The following is a 23,173-nucleotide window of genomic DNA, read 5'->3' as shown; positions in this document are numbered from 1 at the left end:
TACACATGATATGCACTCGTCAAACAGACAAAAGACTTCTCTAACCACGCTTAATGCTTATCCTTCACCCACCTAGCTTTGTTTCAAAACTGACTTGCACTCATCATCACAGGTTGTTACCCCACACGCAAAAAGCACAAAGTGGGGTTAAGCAATTTGCTTACTCTGTCTGTCTACATATGTCAGTCTATGATGGAGGAACTACTTGATTTCAATTGAATTTAGTATTTTCAACCCTAGACCACGAATTGGAACATGAATTGGAACACAAACGTGCAGTTTAGCAGTACTTTGGCTATGAATTTGGCAAATTGTACAGAATCTCGTCCAGATTGCGCATGTGCAGAAAGGAGTGAGATGATCTTTATGCCTCCGCCGACGAATTCGCTCGAGGTATCATGTTTTAGGGTTGTCCGTCTCCCTATCCTTTCATTCATTCGACCGTCCATGATAGGTTTTCATTACCGCTACAACTTAAGAACGGCTGAAGGGATCTAAGTCAAACTTGGTACACGAATGTATAATGATGCATAAATAAACAGATTTGATTATGGGGTCAAAATGTCAAAGGATCCGTAAGGTAAAAATTGTGTTGTGAACTAGTAATGGGATTTTAACCAAACTTAGTATAAGTACATATTATGATGCAAAGATGAACTGATTATATTTCAGCATCACAGGTCAGAGGTCATGTCAGGTAAAATGTGATACTTAAGAACAGCTGAAGGGGTTTTCAGTGCCTATAAGAAAGTCTACACCCCCTTTCAAAATTTTCACTTTTTTGTTGCCTCATAGCCTGGAATTAAATTGCATTAAATCAGATTTTTTCCACCTTTATTTACACACTGTAACCCACAACTTCCAAGTGAAAAAAAAATTCTACAAATTTCAGAAAATTCATTAAAAATACAAAAATTGAATATCTTGGATGGATGGTCTACTCTAGGATACAAAACGTAAACTGTTCACCTGGCGGAGATATGCTCTCTACTGAATGCCGTTCTAGTTTTTTAAAATGCTTTCGCTGCTGAAGGTGCCAGAAGCGTTCTGTTTTTGGGGTGTCTGGCATCTTCCATCCATGATAAATTTTTGTTGCCGCGATAACTCTTGGGCCATTGAACGGATTAAAAAAAAACAACTAAACTTTGTACAAATGTGTATTATGATGCAAAGATGAACTTATTAGATTTTGGGTTCAAAGGGTCAAGGGTCATGTGACCTTTTGCTGAGAGTAGCAGATTTCCGTTATCGTGATAACTTGTGATCCGCTAAAGTGATTTTGATTACATTTGGCATAATTATGGACTGTAATGCAAAGATCCATTGATTAAATTTCTCATTCAAAACATAAAAGGTCGAATGTCAAGTACCCTTTAATTGAAAACTTGTGTTACTGCAATAACTTGTAAACCACTCCAGAGATTTAAAACATACTTGACACCCTATTTTATCCTGATTCTATTTTAGATTGAACATATCAAAGTTCATGTGCAGTTCTATATCTATATCTCTAGTTCTATATCTCTAGTATCTAGTTAGAAGCATCTGATGTTGTCTGTCTTCTACCTCTCTTTCTTTCCTCTCTTTCGCTTTCTCTTTCTCTTTCTCTTTCTCTCCCTCTCACTCTTTTGCTTTCTCAAAGGACCTATAATTTTTCATGTGACCTTTAATTGAAATCCAACGTGGGTGGGGAATATCCATTGATTCATTCCAGTCAAATTCTACTTTCTCGTTTGTACATGTTTTAAGGTTCATGGATGAGCTAGAATCACAAATGATGCACACACGCAGCCAAATACATGACAACACTAGATTTTGGTTTCAGACGCACACGGCCACTGAACTTGGGGGAAGTGACGCAACTTCCCAGGGTGCTCTGGGAACCAGAAATGCTATGTTATGAAATAAATATTCTCTCTGTATTCAGCGGGGCACTTAAGAAGGATATTATTTCTCCCCATGCATGCAAACATGTGGGGTTTATCTGCCCTCTATAGGCTACTATTAAATGCTGAATGTCAACCAAAAGCTGATCTAACACTTGGAATATGTCTTTCAAACCCTGACAAATCCCACAAATGCCCTCACCCCTTCTTTCAGAAAGGACCGTCTGACAAAGCTTTCCATCTACTTCCTAAGTAAATCATTTGAAGAGGGAAGTCACTCGAATTTCTGGGCCTCACCATCAGCCATGATCCAACATGTATCCAATATGGTCTCCAAATTTCCAATATGGCCTAAAATTTCCAATATGGCCTCCAAGGCAAACATTTCACATTTTCAACATTGCCTCCAAAGCAAACATTTCACATTTTCAACATTGCCTCCAAGCATCTTCCGACTGGGCATCCTCCATCATGCAAGGTCGTTCCGAGGCCAATCTGAACTTTTGACAACCTACAAGGTCTTCTTTCACAGCTTGATGGAGTACTGTTTTTCCCTTTGGGCTGGCACCCTGCCTCACACCTTGTCCTTGATATCTTTGAAAGCAAGGCCATCAGAATAATGGGGATCTCCCGTTACGAAGCCGAGTGTCTCAGCCTGTTATTTTTGCATCGCAGACAGGTTGGTGACCTCGCTGTATTCTACTGCCTCCTTATTAATCTTGCACCCTCTGCCCTCCCTTAGCTCTATCCCTCCCAGGTTTCTGCGTGGCACCCACCATCTGCCAGTAATCCTCTCATCAACCTTCCAAAATCTAGGCTCACTGCTCACCTCCACTTATTCGTTCCTCTTTTCTTTCACTTCCCCCAATTTCCTGAGTCTGTTCAGTCCCAATATTGTAAGGGGCCCGCAGTAGCTCACGTGGATGCGCCATTCCAGCAGAGCATATACGAGAGGTCATACCTAGCTTACTCTGATGTGCCATGATGAAGTGGAGTTGTATGGCGTGAAAGGACAATGGGAGTGATTGGAGAGTTAAATAAAGTAAAAGAGGGAGAAGAGACAGATATGAGGTGTTCCACTGCTTCCTTCAATTTATCCTTTGCTTCTGAAAATTCTCATTTGTGACTGTGTCCCCCACTTAAGGTGGCGTTATGTTCTTGTTTCTCACTTCCACTTTGGCTTACCTCCGTCACTAAAGGTGGTTATGTTTTCACCCATGTCTGTCTGTGAACAGGGTACCTCAAAAAGTTGTGGATGGATTCGGACAAAATTTGGTGGAGAGGTTGGGAATGTGACAAAATGATTAGATTTTGGTGAAGATCCAGATACGATAATTTTTAAGTGATTCTTCACCATTGAGAGATGGGGCCAAAAACGACATATAGCACGATATCTCAAGTTGTGGACGGATTTGGACAAAACCTGGTGGGCAGGAAGGTCTTATTAAATGATCCTTGACCCTCTTATTGGTGAGTGTAAGTAAGGGGTGTTTTAGGCCCCCACAAAAAAAATAGAAAAATAAACCAAAATTCGATTTCTTCAAAATACCAACAGGATTAGAACAGCACCGGACGGCGCCAGGTAGCCCCTGCTGGTAATTAATAATAGGTGCAGTTTGGAACTTCCCGGTTACTGGCTCCTTTGCGAACAGAAGTGGTCTTCTCTGCTCTCAGAAACCGTCTTCTAAAAGCTAACGATATAAAATCTAAAAAGCTAACAGTCCTCAGCCTGGCGGAGGTATGCACTTTACTGATTGCCGTTCTAGTTCGTGCTGTTTTTGTTTTTCCCTTTAATACCTCACCCCGGGACAGAGATAATAGTAGGGTCAATATACGAAAGAAACTCACCTAACCCCCAAAAAATTTATACAAAAGGTTTTTCAATGGATTCTGGTACCATTGGGCATGCTAAATAACATACTAAAAAACTAGTAACATCTGACTTCCAGAAAGGGGTCATTTTCAATGAATAGCGACTAGCTGTATAAGACAACAAATGCCTAATGGGCTGGTAAACCTGGCTTACTGGATTACCTGATTACTTTGTGCTTATTTAAGTAATTTTGATGATTTCCTGGGTGCCTTAAACCTAGGTATACACACTGAAAAAATCTCTCTAGGTTGACTACTATTCGACAGAGCCATTTTAGTGGATCAGGATGTCACCTTGGGATGCCATCTTGGACTTGTCAATAAATAATTAACTGATGGTAATTTTATTGATTCAATTGGATTCCTTGGGCCCTAAAACCTAGGGTTAGACACCAAAACCACCTTTCTAGGTTGAATAATAATTGAGATATGGCCATTTTAAGCTCCCGGCGGCCATCTTCGACGCCATCTTGAAAATGACCCCTTTCTGGAAGTCAGATGTTACTAGATTTTTAGTATGTTATTTAGCATGCCCAATGGTACCAGAATCCATTGAAAAACCTTTTGTATCAATTTTTTGGGGGTTCAACCATATATTGACCCCTCTATAAATACATTTCCTACTGTAAATTGGGCATATGGTCATTGCATGACTAATGATGCAAACCCTGATGCTTGAGTTGTTGTACGTATTGTACGTTACTATGAGTAACTACGTGGATTTAATGGTTATACTTTTTCCTTTCTCTTTTCAATTTTTATGTGAAATTAACGATGTACTTATGAAAACTGGAAAACTCTTGTGGCCTCGGAGGACTTATTCATCGATGTAAGTGTGATAAACACGAAAATAAAAACTCTCCAGAGGACTCGCCATGACCAATGGGAATACTTTTGGAGTGAAGAGTCGAAGTGGAAGAGAAATCAAGCTCACAGAGAAAGGTATGGAATTTCTTCGAGAACAGGAGCATTGAGCCTACGATCGACTCTTTAGAGAACTTTGTGAGAAGATGCCACAAATCTCGTGTTTTATGGAATCTGGTGGAACATCTCAGCTAATACACGAGGAATATCAGAACTGGTTTGCAGTATGCTGAGTTTCTGAATGTGGACGAATAACTCTTCAAACTCTTTAATGAAGAGAAGCAATCTCAGAAAAACCACACCCTTTAACGGAGGAATTTTTCACTAAATTGTCACAACCTCGTGCAACAGATGATCTTCAACTTGGCGATACTGCCTCAGTGATAAGTAGAAGATCACAAATGTCTAACGCTTTAAGAGCTAGCCCATTCTCTCTACGCTCAAACTCTGAGTTTTTACATCTTGCAGAAGAACAAAAATAGGCCAAACCTGCTGCATGCTTTGTGATATTGCCAGCATGCTTGAGCTTTGCCAAATAGAAGATGGAGATAAGAGAACACGACTCATTGAACAGCTGGAGCTCTCACATCTTGAGCTGAGGAAACAGGCTGACCAGCTCAACCTGCAACCTGGGATGGATGTAATTTCAGCCCAGATTAACGTGATGAATCAGGTCAATGGTGATGACACTCAAGTAAAGCAGACAGTTGTTACGGATTCGTCACTTCCGTTGTGGTGGTTTGCATCCACTGTAAATATTTCTGATTCCATATACTATTATTGTGTTCAAAAGGTTTATTGTCCATGAACTGTTTTCAAAAGATAAAAGATTAAGGTTTTAAATGAAACAGGAACCGGATGACGACAAAGCGAAAGGGAAAGAAAAGGGGCGGAGTGAGTCTAGTCGGACAAGAAAGCCGAGTTGCTCCGAGTTCTGAAACGAACGTTGGCGAGCTAGAGTCACGCGAACTTTCGGGTTTCTGGGATAGGAAATTCCTGTGACAGAGTTGTCATCGCTGTGATCGATCAATCTGCATGTCAGGTTTTTGGCGGTGGATTCCGAAGAGAATTATCGCCGGGCCATCCCGTCTCAAGAGCGGGTCGTCGGCCATTTTGACTCGCGCAGGACTTGTGCTTCGCTCGCGGTTTAGTTTCTTTTCGACAATTCTCACCGCATTCAGACGTCGATCTGGGGCGTGTGTGTTATGTGGCTTTTTGAAGGCTAATCCGTCCATACCCAAGGGTGTGATCTCTCAGTTGCCTGTAGGGCGCCTTTGGATTTCCCAGTCACCTTGAGGGCGCCTTTGTACAGCTTCGGCTGTGTGACTGCCCTTGCCATCCGCACGGGATTCTGGTCTCGATTGGACATCGTTCTAGCGATCGCTGGAGCGAATCAACTTCGTCTTGAAGCCGGGAATAAGAGACATTGGGGAATGTTCTTGTTACGCTCACTTGGCGCACAGAGAGTTACTTTATACTATCTGATGGTACCATCATAAGATATACATTGATTGTACTTTTGATTGCTATTATTGTTGTACTGTTATTCTTGTGTGATTTTTAATACAATATTTGTTGTTTTTTTTTGTTTTTTTTTTGTTTTTTTGTATACAAGATCGAGGCTCGTGAAAGAGCTAACATTAATCACACAAAAAGACAAACCGACACACAAAACACAAAAAACAAGGGGAGCGGCAGACAAGATGGGGAGAGAGGGGGAAGGACACAAAAGAGAGGGGGAAGAGGGGGAAGGACACAAACACAACATTTGAGAGCAGGGACATCGGGAGGACTTGGGGGGAGGTGGGAGAGGATTAAAACATATGAACACTGCAAGGGCTCTGGGGTGAATTACCGTGGGTAGAAAAGATCAAGGTTTTCGATGGGGGACGATAAGAGATGGTGGTGAACAGCTGTTTTAAAGACCTGGAGGGAGGAGTGGGATTGAAGGGAGTGGGGGAGTTTGTTCCAGAGGCGGGAGAAAAGGGGAATGAAAGAGTGAAGGTGAGCAGAGAGCCTAGACTTTGGCAGTTTAACCATAAGAGGGTTGCAGGCAGATATTGTGCGACCTGAAGGAATATTGGGGGGACAGAGCACAGAGAGAGCTGGGGGAGCAAGGCCGGAGAGGAGTCGGTAGAAGACAGAAAGACCACCAACCTGCCTGCGGTGAGTGAGTGAAAGGCCCTCGGCGTTGACTACATCGCAGGAGATTCCAATGATTCTGAAAGCTTTGGCCTCAACAGCATGAAGCCGAGCAAGGTGTGAGGCAGGAGCACCAGCCCAGAGGGGGGAACAGTATTCCATTGAGCTGCGGATGAAAGCCTTGTATGTGGTGAGGAGCTCAGGTGTGCCAAGGAAGGACTTCGCACGACGGAGGATGCCCAGTCGGCGACTGGCTTTGGAGGCCAGCTTGGAAATGTGGTTTTCCCAAGAAAGATCATGGCAGATAGTGAGACCCAAAAGCTTGAGCGACAGAACTTCTTGGAGAGGATTGTTGAGAAAGTAGATGGGAGGGTTGTCCAGTCGGTCCTTTCGGAGAGACATTGTAAGAGTGTGAGATTTGTCAGGATTGAAAGACATGTTCCACTTGTTTGACCAGTCTGTGATTTTGTCCAGGTCTGCAGAGAGTGAGGAGGCTGCAGACTGCCGATCTGAGGGATGAGGAATGGAGCGACAGAGAGTAGAGTCGTCAGCAAAGAGATAGAGAGGATTTTCAAGAGAGTCAGAGAGATCATTGATGAAGACCAGAAAAAGCACAGGGCCCAGAACACTACCTTGGGGAACTCCAGCCTGAACAGGAAGAGGAGATGAGAGAAACCCATTCAGGGCCACACGTTGACTACGACCAGAGAGGAAGTCCGCCAGCCATGCGTGGAGATTTCCATGGATACCAAAGGAGGAGAGTTTGGAGAGCAGAGCAGGGTGCCAGACCGTATCGAAGGCACGTGAAATGTCAAGGGAGACAGCTCTAATTTCCTGTTTGGCGTTGAGGACCTCCATCCATTGTTGAGAAAGCAGAAGCAGCATGTCCAGAGTAGAGTGACCAGGTCTGAAACCAAATTGATGATCAGAGATCAAGCCATTGGAGAAGAGGAAAGATTTAATATCTGAAGCAATGATGGATTCCATGACTTTGCTGATAATTGGGAGAAGGCTGATTGGTCTGTAGTTGCTGGGATCTGTTTTTGCACCTTTTTTGTGCAAAGCGGTGATGTTGGCTGATTTCCAAGCAGATGGCAGATGACCTTGAGCAAAAGAGAGGGTGAAGAGAACAGAAAGAGGGAGTGAAAGAGCAGAAGAACATGATTTTAGGACCCGTGGGCTGATGCCGTCAGGACCAGTTGCAGAATCAGAGTCGAGGGTTGACAGAAACTTTTCCACCTTGTCAGGAGGAAAGGACACAGAGTCCAGGAGCAGCTGGGTACGACTGGGTACGGTGGGTACAGAAAGGGATGGGTTTGGGACACAAGATTTAGAGGCAAACACAGAGTTGAGGCATTCAGCTTTTTCACGTGCGGAGTCAGCCGTTAAGCCATTTGAGGTGAGGGAGGGGATGGAGGGGGAACAAACACCAGAAACAGATTTGACCAGACACCACCAGGATTTGGAAGAGGGAGACAGATAAGAGAGTTCGGTCTTGAGAATGGTGAGATATTGTTTCCTGGCTCTCCTGAGGGTGGACACACACTTGTTTCGGGCTTTGTGAAAGGAAATGAGGTTTCCTTCCGTTGGATTTGCTTTCCAGGAGACGAAAGCAAGTTGTTTCAGGGCAACAGCCTCACCACAAGATTCCGTGTACCATGGACGGGAGGAAGGGTATGACAACTGAAGACGAGATGGTATAAATCTGTGCATGAGAGAGAGCAATTTACTTTGAAAGAATTCCCAGGATGAGTTGATGTCAGAGGCGGTAGAGATGGGAGACCAGTCCAGATGATTGATGGCTGCTTGAAGACCGTGCCAGTTGGCCTGAGTGAAATGCCAGACTCGTCGACGCTGAGGAGGCTCTCTGAGAATGGTCAGGGAGATGTCCACTTTGACAAGCACATGATCAGATGAGCCGATTGGAGCAGAAGAAGAGCAGCAGACATTTTCAGGGAAGTTTGTCATAACCAAATCCAGAAGAGAAGATGCTCCGTTGACTGAGATCCGGGTCGGGAAATTGACAGATTGTGTCAGTCCCAGTGAGTCGCAGAAGTCCTTTGCTGAAGAGCCATGGCTGGTGAGAGAGGTACCCACACCCAGCCAACTGGCATGGTGACAATTGAAATCACCACATATGAGGAAGAGAGAGTTGGGATGGGTAGATAGAAGTTGGTCCATATTATCAGACAGTGAGATGTAGATGGAGTCATCGCTGATTGGTGGACGGTACAACACACATATGAACAAAAGGTGGGAGCGAAGGGGAAGCCGTAGCCAAAGGTATTCCTGGGGGTGAGGTGGAGAGAGGGCAGTGGAGGGCGAGTGAGGAAGAGAGTTTTTTATAAAGATAGCAACCCCACCTCCAGGACGAGGCTCAGGTCTATCATACCGGAGGAGGGAGTAACCTGGGAGAGATACCAAGGCATCAGAGACATCATGAAGGAGGAAAGTTTCTGTTAAGCAGATCACATCTGGTTTGTCAGAAGCAACCTGTATGGAGAGGTCAGTCAAGTTTGAGCGAAGGCCCCGGATGTTTGAGGTCCATACCGTTAATGAAGAGGAAGGGGGAGCATCGGGTCCAGAACAGGGGGGGGGGAGGCGTAGGGTAAGATGTGGAAGAGGAGGAAGAGGTAGGGAGAGCTGTTGAAGGTGTGTCAGAGATTTCAGAATAGCTTGGAGAAAGGGAAGAATGGGGCGGACAAAAGGTTTGATGGAGATTGGGTGAGGCACAGTGAGGTGTTATTTGAGGAGGGGGAAGAGCAAGGCAGAAGGTTTGGGGAGATGAAGGTGAAAGTTGGAAGGAGGAAGAAGCAGGGAGGATGCTTTGAGGAGGAGGGGTGAGAGGGGAGTCTAGGAGGGGAGGAGCGAGGGAGAGTCTCGGAGGGGAGGGGTGTGGGAGGAGTTTAGGAGGGAGGGGAGGGAAGGGGCAAGGGGGGAGATTTGAAAGGGATGGGTGATGGGGAGGATTTAGAGGGGAGGGGTGAGATTGGATTTTGAAAAGTGTACGATTCATGGGAAACGAACATTTTTTGCAAAATGAGTTTGAGACCTTCGAGTCAAAAATACGTTTGAGGACACTGGAGGAGGGATGGAGTTCTGGATAGTTTAGGGAATGTAGAAAGGAGGAACTGTAAGAGATGGTATTATATATATTTTTTGGAATGAATAGATTTGGTGAGCAAGACGAAAGCATCCTTTTGTAGGAAAAGAAGAAAAGGGTGTTATAATATATGAGAGAAAATAGTTGTTCAGGGGAGAGATTATACATTTCTTACCGCGTGATCGCGAACGAAGAACGAACGAACAAAAAGAACAACAAATAAACGAATAAGACCTGGGAAGGAAATATTTTTTTAGGGTTTTTTTTTTTTTTTTTTGGTGAGTACAGATATTAAACAAGGATGTACGGGGTGAATGACTGGGACGAAACAGAGAACGAAAATAATTTCAGCGCATTCGACGAATCGCTGAGAGAAAAACAAACCACAAGGTCGGAGACGGTACGGTAGTCTAAGCCTACGAGTACTAGGCCGCAGAATACTCGATACCATTAACCGACGATTGTGTATACATGTACGAAAAATTAGCACCGAAAATTTTCCAAAAGATACGCTATAGGTACATACACCGAAAGATAGATACAGGTGTTGGTAACAATTGGTGTGGTTTCACCATTGATTTTTGACACAGAATAACACATTTTTCTGCCGTGACTCCTCTCGGGGCTCGGAGGTACACCGTGACCAGGGGGTCGGGGAGGAGCACGTAACACAGTATATAATGTTGTTAATATGACCACCATCCTGCTACTGATAGGCTATTCACAGAGTTCAATGCTGAAACAATGTAAAATCAAGACGTGATGTTTATTGATCCCATCTTCCGTTATAACCTGCCATGGAACAACTCTTGAATGTGACGTGCCAATGAATATTCCTCACCATTGTTCCACACCGCATGCTTCAATTGGTAACAACTCTGATTTATCTAATTACTTGCACAATGCTTCAGTTTCAATCTCTTCTCCCAGTGTGCCCACTCGACTCTCACACAGTGCACCTTCCCACCCATGGTTGAGTCGACACTTATTTTCCCTCAGGCGCACCCAGCTAACCATTGTCAAGTGTGATACCAAATGATATTGTTACGGATTTATGTGGATTTATGTGAATTACTATTCAGGTCTTTGCTTATCAATGTGTAGTCGAGTAACGGTTGTTGTGATTAAAGGGTCAGGAGCCCTTCTGGGAAAAAGGAGACCGGAAACGGAAGAAAAAAAGACACGAGGTCCTGGAGAAGTGACGATCTTCTTCCTCTTCCTCGCCGAGCTCCGACGAGAGTTGGGATCGATATTGAGCAGCGTGGAGGACGCTGCGTTTGAAAGCCCGTCTGACTAAAGGAGTTACCGGCGCGGGGTACTTACCCCTTGACACGTCAAGTTGCCGTGGGTTCGTGCACGGAACCCAGCGTCCGGCACAGTTCGCCTCACCGTCTACAAGGACGCGTACGGGTCGCACCTTGGGCCTCGCGCACGTTGCAAGCCGCGCTTGGTTTTGCCCCGTTGTGTGGCAAGGAGGTGTGCGCTGCAGCAGCTGTCCCCGGTACGAGACGTGCACGTTTGGAGCACGTCCGCCCGGGGTTCGTTTCACCGCCCGTGTGCGGAGAAGAGAGACATTGTGAGGGACAGTGGCCCAAGTGGTCGTGAGTGGGGACAGGGGGGGGACACATATGTAAGATGGCCATCTTAGTGATTGATTGTTGATTGTTGATGGTTGTTGATTCCTTGGGGGAATATATTATTGATTACTCTGGATCCTTGGTGTGGGGTTTCTTATTGACTGGAATTCATATTGATTGCGTTACGAAAGCGTATAAATCATATATCTTTCTGGCGGGGTGCCTCCCACGGTCCGGGGGTCACCGAGACCAGGTAGTCACCGGGAGGACCACGTAACAATATATTAAGTGCTATATCTACTCTGGCTGGTGTACTAGCACGCAAATAAGAGAGACTCTCGAATAGGAAGCCAGAAGGTTTCAATGGCATTGTGTTTGATTATCCAATATGGATAAATTCCTTCATTGTGCTCATTAAAGAACACTATCTCTTGGCCTCTGACAGACTCTACCACCTTGGAGAATATACTGCCAGAGAGGCCCGTGAGTGCATCAAGGTTCTACTTCCCTTTAATACTGAGGATGCCTACGTCAAGGCCAAGAGACTGTTGAAATTTGATGACAGCAAGAAAGAGGATCTGAAATCTACCAGATTCCAAAACTGGCAGTGGCACTGCCTGTGAAGTGGATGAGGTTCTGTCAAACCCCATATATCATAAGCACACACAGAGGCAGCGGTTCCCCTAATATATGTGTTCTTTGCAAGAGACAGCACAGCCTTGATTAATGTAGCAGTTTCAAAGCCATGAACCTCAGTAGAAGACTGGATTTTATCAAGAAAAGTAGCGTGTGTCCTGGATGTTTGAGATGTGGTCAGTGCTCCAACTGTGGATACTATCACCCGGCGTTGCTCCATAACGACTCGATGCCAGCACGCGATAAAGAAACAAAAGGCATCTGAGCTGACAAGGAGTTGAAAGCTGTCCAGACTTCTATTGCACATCATGTCAGACATGTGATATTGACCAGAACTGTTCTCATATACTGATCATCCCAGCTCTGCAACATCACCAGGACTACATGCAGACCAATGTGATTGCGTACGCCCTATTCCCTGATGACTCCTGCCTTATTGCAGATTCTCTGCTGGACAAGCTTGATGGTGATGGAGAAGCAGTTAAGTTAAGCTTGTCTACCATACTTGATAAAGGCACAATCTCATCTAAGAAAGTGCATGGTCCTTTCATCAAGGGATTGAATGAGAACATCGAGATACCAGGTGTCCACTCGAGACGATCAATTTGATGCCAATCACAGCCAGATTCCAAGGTCAGATACTGGTCGGAAGTGGCCACACTTTAAGAGAGTTGTTAACCTGCTCACTCCTTATCTCAAGAACACTCAAATCTGACTTCTGATTGGTTGTAACTCTGCAGGTGCTGTCTGACCCAGAAATGTTATGCATGGAAAGTAAGAGGAACCATATGCAGTTCACACTGTACTAGGATGGGGCATCATTTGTTTGATGCATCGGGCAAAATAATTGAATATAGCCAGGCTTTTGGATTTGCAACCACATCACCTGAGAGACCCTGCCATTTTGCCATTTGTACACAAGTGAAGGAAAGATGTCCCATCCAGGTCAGCAAGATGTTTGAATTGGACTTTCGTGAAAAGTGTATATTGATGCTCATTGTGAAATTTACCTGTCATTGCTAAAATAATGGGAATTCACTATCAAAATTAACAATGTACAGTGGGAATCAAAAGGATAAGAACCATAGAAGCCAATATTGTCTGTGTGAATATAGTGCCTGTGATGTACCTTCAAATTATAAGGTTTAATAAGAATGATTCGCTGAGACACAATAAAAACAGGAGAGAGAGAGAGCAATCAGAGATTGCGGACCCTCGCCAGGACGTGTTTGTGAGGTGTATTTTGTCGGGTGTGTTTGTACATTTTCATTATTTTGTACAACCCCACTTTCATCAGACACGTGTGACACATGATATCCTCTTTGTAAAACTGAATTCAGTATTGTATTGTTGCGGTTTTGAGAACCCTTTACTTGTAAATTTTTGTAAATGTTCCCTTATAAATAATCCCCTGTAAATACTCCCATTGTTGGTGTAAAGGTCAAAGGTCGCACCCTAGTTAGGCCATGTACAAACACGTATGACACCATAGGATCTTCTTTAGTTATTTCATTAGTCTATGTTTCAGGTAAGGATCTGTTTCCAATAGTTTGACTCTGCGTTGTATTAATCCAATAACCTTGGCCCCTTCAATTATCCCCAATCTCTCTCTCTCTCTCCAAAGTGCCAGTAGCCGTATTGCCGTCGTCGCTGCCTTTTGGTTTGCTGGCCCCAAGCCGCCATAAGCCACGTGGCAGAATGGGAGAAAAAGGGAGGAGCGGCCAGGAACATAGGCGTGGCCCCATCAACGCGTCACGAGGGGAGGTAACAATGAACCCTCGTGACCAATCCGGGCCGAGGCGTGTTCACCGGTAGGCAGAGCAAAGCGGACGCGGCTTGATACGCGAGGCTTGTGATAAAAGCGCGAGCGCAAAGCCCTTGCAGAAAGAAGAGAGCAGATGCGGGGGAGATCGGCAGATGCGAGGAGAAAAGATCGGCCAACGTGAGAGAACAGCGCAGAGGTGGCGAATATAAGAACATTGCGCGGAGGATCGCTTGGGACGATCGGTTTTGACACGAACCGCCGTTGGTTTTGAGAGCGTTCGGCACGCTATACGTACGCGCATTCCAGCCCCTCGCATTTGTAAGGTCCGGTCGCGCGCCAACGACGGCAGCTGCCTGCCAGTCTTCACAGCGGACCCGGAGCCTGGAACCATCTGCCTGGACCTTCCTCCCCTACCAGCTACCTTTCGTGTGAGTCTGTCTGTTTGTCCTGGGCGTGTTATATAAGAGTGTATAAGGTTGCCCTATGTCCTTTTATTTCCTTTCTTCTGTATATTCCCTTCTTTCGTTTCCTCTTTTAGATAGTGAATAAACCATATTTGTTCTTCCTTCACCCTTCTTATTCTTTGGCTTCCTCTCATCCGATCGTCTTTGTCTTTTCCCCATTGATAATTATCGGTGGCACGATATAGGAACCGCTATAATCGGGTTTAGACTGCCGCTAATGGCTCGTGATTCGGATTGCTAAACCGCTCGGCGATCTTCCATCTTGTCCGTGGCTCAGGCAGAAGTATCGTCCTGCTTTGCGGAGAGGTTGGCGAAGGTATCTGGGACTCCATTGACCAGTCACCCTGGTCAACCTCAACCCCGCAAAGGAGCGCGATATCTTCTCGGACTCGGACGGCCAGTGTAATAGATGAGGGGGTTAAACCCCACTCGGTAAGGGGAGTGCCGTGATCGGAGATCCGTAACAGTATTTTATATACAGTGCATTCAGAAAGTATTCAGACCCCTTCAATTTTTTACATTTTGTTATGTTGCAGCCTTATGCTGAAATCGTTCAAATTCATTTTTTCCTTCATCAATCTACACTCAATACCCCATAATTACAAAGAGAAAACAGGATTTTATAAAGTTTTGCAAATTTATTAAAAATAAAAAACTGAAATATCACATTGACAGAAGTATTCATACCCTTTGCTATGACACTTTGAAATTGAGCTCAGGTGCCTCCCATTTCTCTTGATCATCTTTGAGATGTTTCTACACCTTGATTGGAGTCCACCTGTGGTAAATTCAATTGATTGGACATGATTTGGAAAGGTACACACCTGTCTATATAAGGCATCACAGCTGACAATGCATATCAGAGCAAAAACCAAGCCATGAGGTCGAAGGAACTGCCTGCAGAGCTCAGAGACAGGATTGTGTCGAGGCACAGATCTGGGGAAGCCTACAAAAAAAAAAATCTGTTCTGCATTGAAGGTTCCCAAGAGCACAGTGGCCTCCATAATTCTTAAATGGAAGAAGTTTGGAACAACCTAGACTCTTCCTAGAGCTGGCCGCCCGGCCAAACTGAGCAATCGGGAGAGAAGGGCCTTGGTAAGAGAGGTGACCAAGAACCCGATGGTCACTCTGGCTGGGCTCTAGAGATCCTGTGTGGAGATGGGAGAAACTTCCAGAAGGACAACCATCACTGCAACACTCCACCGATCTGGGCTTTATGGCAGAGTGGCCAGACGGAAGCCTCTCCTCAGTGAAGGACACATGAAAGCCCACTTGGAGTTTGCAAAAAAGCACCTAAAGGACTCTCAGACTGTGAGAAACAAGATTCTGTGGTCTGATAAAACCAAGATTGAACGGTTTGGCTTCAAGCCATGGAGGAGACATACTGACTGACACACTGATTAGCTGGAATCATTTTTTTTTAAACATGACATCGCATTGTTTCACATTTTTGTGCGATCTTCTTTAATTTATTGATAGATACCTATTTTAAAAAACCGAAAAAAATGTCCAACGTCGATTCGTACACAATGTTCCAAAAAAACTCCTCCATGTTGGTTCTATTTATGAATGCATGGACCAACATTTTTTGATCTGTGGCTTGACATATTTTTTAATTTAATTTCATTAATTTTTACATGAATTCCACTTTGAAAGGTAAATGTTTGTGGTTCCCATTTTGGTGTACTTTGTCGATTGCCTTTTTCGTCTGTGCGGTTTTGTACTCGTCAGGTTCTTTATAGTGTGTTGTTCCATGTGTCCAGTGTTTAAGGTTTGCTGTGATTTTGTGGACATTTGTAACCATTACATTTTTAAAAAGTTTGATAGGTTCTGAATCTGTAAACCAACGTTTCCATTTGATTTGAATTTTTTTTTCAAATCAAATTTGAAATCAACAAATTTTCAAATCAAATGAAAACATTTATTTTCGGAGTCAGAACCTATCAAACTTTTTAAAAATGTAAATGGTGACAAATATCCACCAAATCAGAACAAACCTAGAACGGCACTCAATAGAGAGCAGAGCATACCTCCGCCAGGTGAACAGTTTACGTTTTGTATCCCAGAGTAGACCAGAACATCACAATACAGAATCACATTTAATCAAAATCATCCATCCACAACTTTTTGAGATCTTGTTCACAACCAGAAAAAGACAGAGAGACAGGGGTGAAAACATAACCTCCATCCACCTTTGGTGGCGGAGGTAAAATTACATATGGGGAGGTTCCAGCTCCACATATTTACTAGACAGAATTGAATCAAAGTAATCTGACTTATCAACTCTCCCAATCTGACCTCAAAACTCGACCTGCTCGAATTACACCGCAAAGTTGGCTCTCTTTCTCTTTTCTGCAGATATTACTTCGGTTTCTGCTCCTAAGAACTTGCTGCTTGTATACCTCCACCATTAGCGAGACCACAGAATACTGGACAATACACTACATCGCATGATTATTGTGTGGCCATTGGCAACTCAAGGGTGGGCAGTTATGATGTTTGTTTCTTCCCCTCCACTGCCAAACTCTGGAAATCTTTACCTTCCCATGGATTTCGAAACACCTAGTCAGTATTATTGTTTTAAAGGTGGACAGTAGGAATTAATAAATATTACTTGTAAAAGATCCTTCTGTTTCTTGTGAAATGTTGGTTTCACTGGCAAACAAACAAACGGGGCATATCAAACGGGGAATATTATTGTCCTTAAATGTTTTCTGCTGTGACATTCTGTAGGTAACTGTTGCCTCGAGGTGGACAAGTAATAATATATACAACCATACTTGTTGGCATAATGGTTAGACCGTCCGTTCCGAGTCTGGGAGGTCAGTGGTTCAAACTCCAGCCGAGTCAGGCCAAAGACTTCGTTTAAAAAAAAAGATAATAATATGGTAAGTGCTGCTTCCTTGCTTGACATTCAGCCTTTAAATGGATAGAGCATGGACAAACAATGCTGGGAAGGCAATGGCAAACCACCCACTATAACCCTTACCAATAACCTCCCTCGGCAGCACCAACACACTATAAAGAGTATAGTACGTCAAATCAGTATTATATACATATTGCAAGAAAGTCCATTGTACAATAATTTTGAAACGTACAAACCCAAGATGTAAAATGTATCAGAGGCTCATATAGACTTGGTAAGAAGGCATCTGGTGTTGCAACAGAAAGGTAAGCCATCCTCTATCCTCTCTTCACCAAAAAAGTTGTATGTGTACAACTACAATGAAACAATCCCTGTTCCCAATAATGTGTGCTGGGTAACAAGCAGGCCTTTCAGTTTAAGGCTTAATCTTTCATCGTGAATCCTCCTCCACCTCTGATATAATTTCCGTTTCCTCTCTTCACCCCCGCTTCCTCTGCATTGATTAGTATCCAGATCACTGAAAAAGGCCTTTTCTCCGAGGGACTTTCACTCACTCACCGCAGGCAGGTAGGTGGTCTTTCTGTCTTCTACCGACTCTTATCTGGCCTAGCTCCCCCAGCTCTATCTGTGCTCTGTCCCCCAAATATTCCTACAGGTCGCACAATATCTGCCAGCAACCCTCTTCTGGTGAAATTGCCAAAATCAAGACTGCTCACCTTCACTCTTTCATTCCTCTTTACTCCAGCCTCTGGAACAAACTCCCTCACTCTCTTCAATCCCACTCCTCCCTCCAGGTCTTCAAAACAGCTGTTCACCACCATCTCTTGTCTTCCCCCATCCAAAACCTTTATCTCTTCTACCCCCATTAATTCACCCCAGATCCACTTTTTTTTTTGGAAATCCCGACTTCTCTCTTTCCTGGAAGGTCTAGCAGTGTCCATGTGTTTTATCCCTTTCCCACCCCCCCACCCCCCTCCCCCGCCTTCCCATGCCTCCTCACCCCAAGCCCTCTCCCTCACACAGATCTTCCGTTGTCCCTGTTCTCTGTTGTACTTGTGTGCTTCCCTCTCTCTCCCTATCTTGTCTCCCGCTCCCGTTATTGTATGTTTTGTATGTCCATTTGTCTTTTTTGTGATTGATGTGTTAGCTTCTTTCACGAGCCTCGATCTTGTATACAAAAAAAAAAAAAAATGCCATCCATCTTGATTAACTCACAATACTACAACAGGTGACTGGACACAATGTTCATTTCAAGACAGTTTCATGTTTCGAAGCAAAGTTTGTTGGTCAATTTATTATTACTTTTTATGTTCTTGGGTTGTCCGGCCGTACGTATGTCCGTCTGTATGGGCTAAACCTCGTTTTTCTCAGCAACCACATGTCCGATTGAGACTAAACTTTCAGGTAGGAGCGACACCATGTAGAATATTTTTTTAAATGATAATTGTGATGTCACAAGTCACATGTTATGACGACCATCTTGGATTAAACGCAAATAATAAAAAAATTATTTCTCGGAAACCGCTGAATGGAAAAATTTGAAAATTGGCACATTGTCAAGTACTCCCAATGGGGAACAAAAGCATGATGATGATGACATCATCGTTGCAGTGGTACACCAGCCGTAAATGTTTTAATCGAATGCTTTATCCTAAAAATCTAAAAGCGCATGCACATGATCTATGATCCATTTGTATTTAAATATTAAACATATGACATCATCGGTCACATGGTTTGGCAGCCTTTTGGATTTAACCTAAAACCTTTTAAAAAACACTTTCTCCCAAACCATCAAAGCGATCAACTCAAAACTTTACGTGTGTCATTGACTAGGCATGGCAATTAAAAGTTGATCACGAAAGCGTCATCGCTCACATGGTGTAGCAGCCATATTGGGTTGAAAAAATAAATAAATAATTGTATATCAGAAACTGCTTACCCTATGGATGCGAAATTTTGCAAATGTCATTTAACACCATTGCTGCATATATTTTGAAAATTATGATATCATAGGTCACGTGGTTTGGCAGCCAGCTTGGATAGAAAAACTAACTTTATCCAATCATCACGAAACTTCACAAACATGATCTTCTACCCATACATATGCAGAGTGTACATTTTGATGTCATATGTCGCGTGGTTTGGCAGCCATATTAGGTTGAAAGCCGATATTTTTTAAAATCCCTTCTCAGAAAATGCTTCATGATCGATGTGAAACCTGTCATGTCTGGTAAAAATGTGATACTTCAGAAAAGCTGAAGGGATTTAAATCAAACTTGTTTATTTTTAGGACAGTGAACAAGGGCATCTACCCATTGTCATGGGCAGGGACTATGCGGAGGCATATTGGCGACACAGTCGCATTTTTTTTTTTTTTTTTTTTTTTTTTTCTATACTGAATCGAGGCTCGTGAAAGAGCTGACAACCGCGAGGGAAAGACAAAGACAGTACATGGGGACCGCGAGGGAAAGACAGTACATGGGGACCGCGAGGGAATGGTAAGTGGTAAGTGCTGCTCTAGTTTTGCTCTAGTTTGCTCTAGACATTGCTCTAGTTTTGTAATGAAAACCATCAATCTGCTAATGAGATGGATGCGCTTGGGCTTCTTTTTCCGACTTACATTTGAATTAGAATTAAAACAGCCTTTGGGTTTACCAGGAGTTTGCCACTCTAACATGCTGGCTTACCAGGATAAATTGAAAGTCAAACAAAAGTTGAATTGAAATTTCAGTACATTGATAGATTTGCTTCTCTTTAAATCATTTCATGTTTTCTTCAAAAATGCAACAGTAAGCTGTTGATGCAGGCCTTCTCCTCACACTGAAAACATGAGATAATAGTTAAGCATACTCCTGCGTATTTCACTGTGATTATTTTGTTATTTTAAACAAAATTTTGCTTCACTGTGATTATTTTGTTATTTTAAACAAAATTTTGCTTAGCCTTGGTAAGACTGCGAAAGTGCACAATCAATATAGCATATTACTTTTAAATTGAAAAGAAAAGGTTTGAAAAGGTTAACAAAAATAATGTAATATAGTTATTTTTTCGACACGGGTTGTAAGTGCCTTATCCTAACTGCAATGCGTGCAATTTGATGTTTGCAGAAAGAGCAGCAGAGCCTGTTACGAAGTATACCAAGCGAAGGTTCCAAGATAACATCACCAAGGTTGAATCGCAATTGTGTGTGGATAATCAACGTCCCGACTTGTGTGAAAAGAGGCATAAATGTGACATTTGTTCCTACAGTACAAATCATAAACGTGATATGAGAGCACACATACGGACTCACACAGGAGAGAGACCCCATAAGTGCACATGCTGTGATAAAGCTTTTTCTCAATCAACCACTTTGCATAAACACATGAGAGTGCATACCGGCGAAAAGCCTTACAAATGCTCAACCTGTGGCAAGGCGTTTTCTCAGTCGACCCATTTGCAAAGACACTCAGTAATTCACTCTGGAAAGAAGCCCTACAAGTGCACAACTTGTGGCAAGTCGTTCTCCGACTCGGGGTATTTGCAAAACCATACACGAATTCACACCGGAGAGAAGCCTTACAAGTGCACAACCTGCGGAAAAGATTTTCATTATTCAAATAATTTAAAGCAACACATTAAAATCCATACGGGTGAGAAGACACACATGTGTACAACCTGTGGCATGGGATTTTCCAGATCAACGACTTTGCAAGCACATATGAGGAGTCACACGGGAGAAAAGCCCTATAAATGTACCACTTGCGACAAAGCATTTTCTCGATCAAATAAGTTGAAAATACACATTCGAATACATACAGGAGAAAAACCCTATGTGTGCTCAACCTGTGGCAAAGCTTTCCATCACCCGGGTCATTTGCAAAAGCATTTGAAAATCCACACAGGAGAAAGACCTTACAAGTGTACAATTTGTGAGAAAGCATTTTCCCATTCCATCACTCTGCACAAACACATGATGCTTCATACAGGAGAAAGGCCTCATAAATGTGCAACTTGTGGCAAAGGATTTGCTGACTCTGCGAATTTGCAAAAGCATGTGCGAACACACACCGGAGAGAAACCTTACAAGTGTGCAACCTGTGGCAAAGCTTTTTCTCGGACGAGCACTCTGCACAGACACATGCGACTTCACGGAGAATAATGCTAAACCCACAGGAGTACGGAATTGCTCGGAAGATTAGAATCAAATGCAAAACTATAGAAAATTGCATGTGAGGCACAAGCTTGCGCGAGTCGTGATTTCAAAGACTGTGCCTATAAGCATTATGCATTTAATGGAATTATAAAAATGCACATTTACATTGTGATAGCCCTACTTGTATAAAATGCTTAGCTAGAATATTATTTTTAATGGCAACTGCATTCACGGCCTTTTTTAAATCACCTCTTGCACAAAAGTATTACTGAAAACATTTGATTTTGCATGAAAATTAACACTTATTTGAAACTGTACTTTTGATTTGTTGTCGATAGAATATATGAAACTTTTTGTTTTTGCTGTATTGTTTCCAATTGTGTATTTGTATATTTTTCTGCATCGGTAAGTTGCTCGAGAAATGTATTAAGAAAATCGTTACTTGATCGTAATCAACTTCATCACTGTCATTTTTAACTCAACTGGACTATGTCCAGCTGAGTTTTTGTCGACACCGAGTGTCCGTCGTCTGTCTGTCTGTCTGTCGTCTGTAAACAATTCGACGTCTACGCTCTAAAAGTCAAAAATATTGATCAAATGTGATGAAACTTGTTATGCAGCATCTTTAAGACATAAACTAGTTTGGGATTGCATTTGGGCATTGCACGCCCAAAAATGGGCGTGGCAGGGCGACCATATTGAACTAGAGGTTCCAGGGAACCTCTAGTTAACTTTCAAACTCTTCACCCATTGCCATTTATATTTGCTGCGACGCTGCCAATAGATGGGCACAATCCAAGCTGCATTGTTGTAGTGAGCCCATATCACCTGCCATGTCTCCCTATGGAATTGAAGATTTATTTACCATTGCCTGTAAATAGTAACCTGCTTATAAATAAAATAGTCAAAAGAGTAAGCACAGATAGCCACCATTTGCAAGGAACTTATGCTGTATGTCTTGCTGATTCATCTATAATGTTAAAAAAAACATGTATTCTGAACAGGAAATGAGTTTGTGAATTGTTGCTGCCTGTTAAAAATAAATAAAGACCAACTGGCTTGTAGTAGGTTGTGCCCTTGTCTGTTTAGCTTTTTCATTCTTTAAAGTGTATGGATTTAATAAAATGGAGTGTTCACTGTTTTCTTGATACTACCCTTCAGGTTTCCTGAACTTGATTTAAATATTGCTACAATGAGGCCAAGCTGATGATCCAGCATGTGTGCACAACTTGTTCCATCAAGGAAGTGAGACAGAGCATTTCATATAACAGTTCCTTGCTGTGGCATCTTCACGAGGTCGAGGCCGTTTATTGTCCCCCGTCGCACCGCGGAGCGAAAGGGGGACTATGGTTTTCCCCTCCGTCCGTGTGTCCGTCCGTGCGTACGTGCGTGCATGCGTAAGCGAAGGACTGCATTCGAATTTGGAGTGTGGGTGCAACCCATGTCAAAATCCAAGATGGCCGCCGCCATTTATGTCTGATGCCATGTATGTCTGAACCTTGTGAGCTGAATATCTTGAAAAATAAGCGACGTACCAACTTCTAATCTGGTGTGTGGGTGTATCTAGGCACAAGGAAGAACCCTATTGAAAATTGGGTGGCCACGTCAAAATCCAAGATGGCCGCCACCATATATATGTGTGAACCTTGTGAGCAAAACATCTTGAAAAATAAGCGAAGTACCAACTTCTAATCTGGTGTGTGGGTGTATCTAGGCATAAGGAAGAACCCTATTGAAAATTGGGTCGCCACGTCAAAATCCAAGATGGCCGCCTCCATGTATGTCTGAACCTTGTGAGCGAAATATCATATCATAGCATGTTTTCTGCATCTTCCACTTTGTCAACTCGCATCACTTCCCCGA

At 43.2% G+C, this 23,173-nt stretch overlaps 1 protein-coding gene across 5 annotated transcripts in view; it reads left to right on the top strand.

The window, feature by feature from the left end:
• The window catches only part of LOC137429316 (uncharacterized), a 42,039-nt gene extending 19,665 nt beyond the window's left edge, over positions 1–22,374 (top strand). For 4 of the 5 annotated variants that reach the window (XM_068119273.2, XM_068119278.2, XM_068119286.2 and 1 more), the window contains one exon: positions 20,283–22,374. In XM_068119273.2, the coding sequence (XP_067975374.1) occupies positions 20,283–21,316 (1,034 nt within the window). In that variant the 3' untranslated portion in view covers positions 21,317–22,374. The remainder of the gene's footprint in view (positions 1–20,282) is intronic. The other variant, XR_013623471.1, reaches the window with a different exon arrangement.
• The last annotated feature ends 799 nt before the right edge of the window (positions 22,375–23,173 follow it).

The sequence above is a fragment of the Myxine glutinosa genome, chromosome 1, assembly GCF_964187855.1.
Source record: "Myxine glutinosa chromosome 1, kmMyxGlut1.1, whole genome shotgun sequence".
In the NCBI taxonomy this organism is placed as follows: Eukaryota; Metazoa; Chordata; class Myxini; order Myxiniformes; family Myxinidae; genus Myxine; species Myxine glutinosa.
The sequence above is the reverse complement of the archived record's forward strand: the minus strand, read 5'-3'. Positions and strand labels throughout refer to the sequence as shown.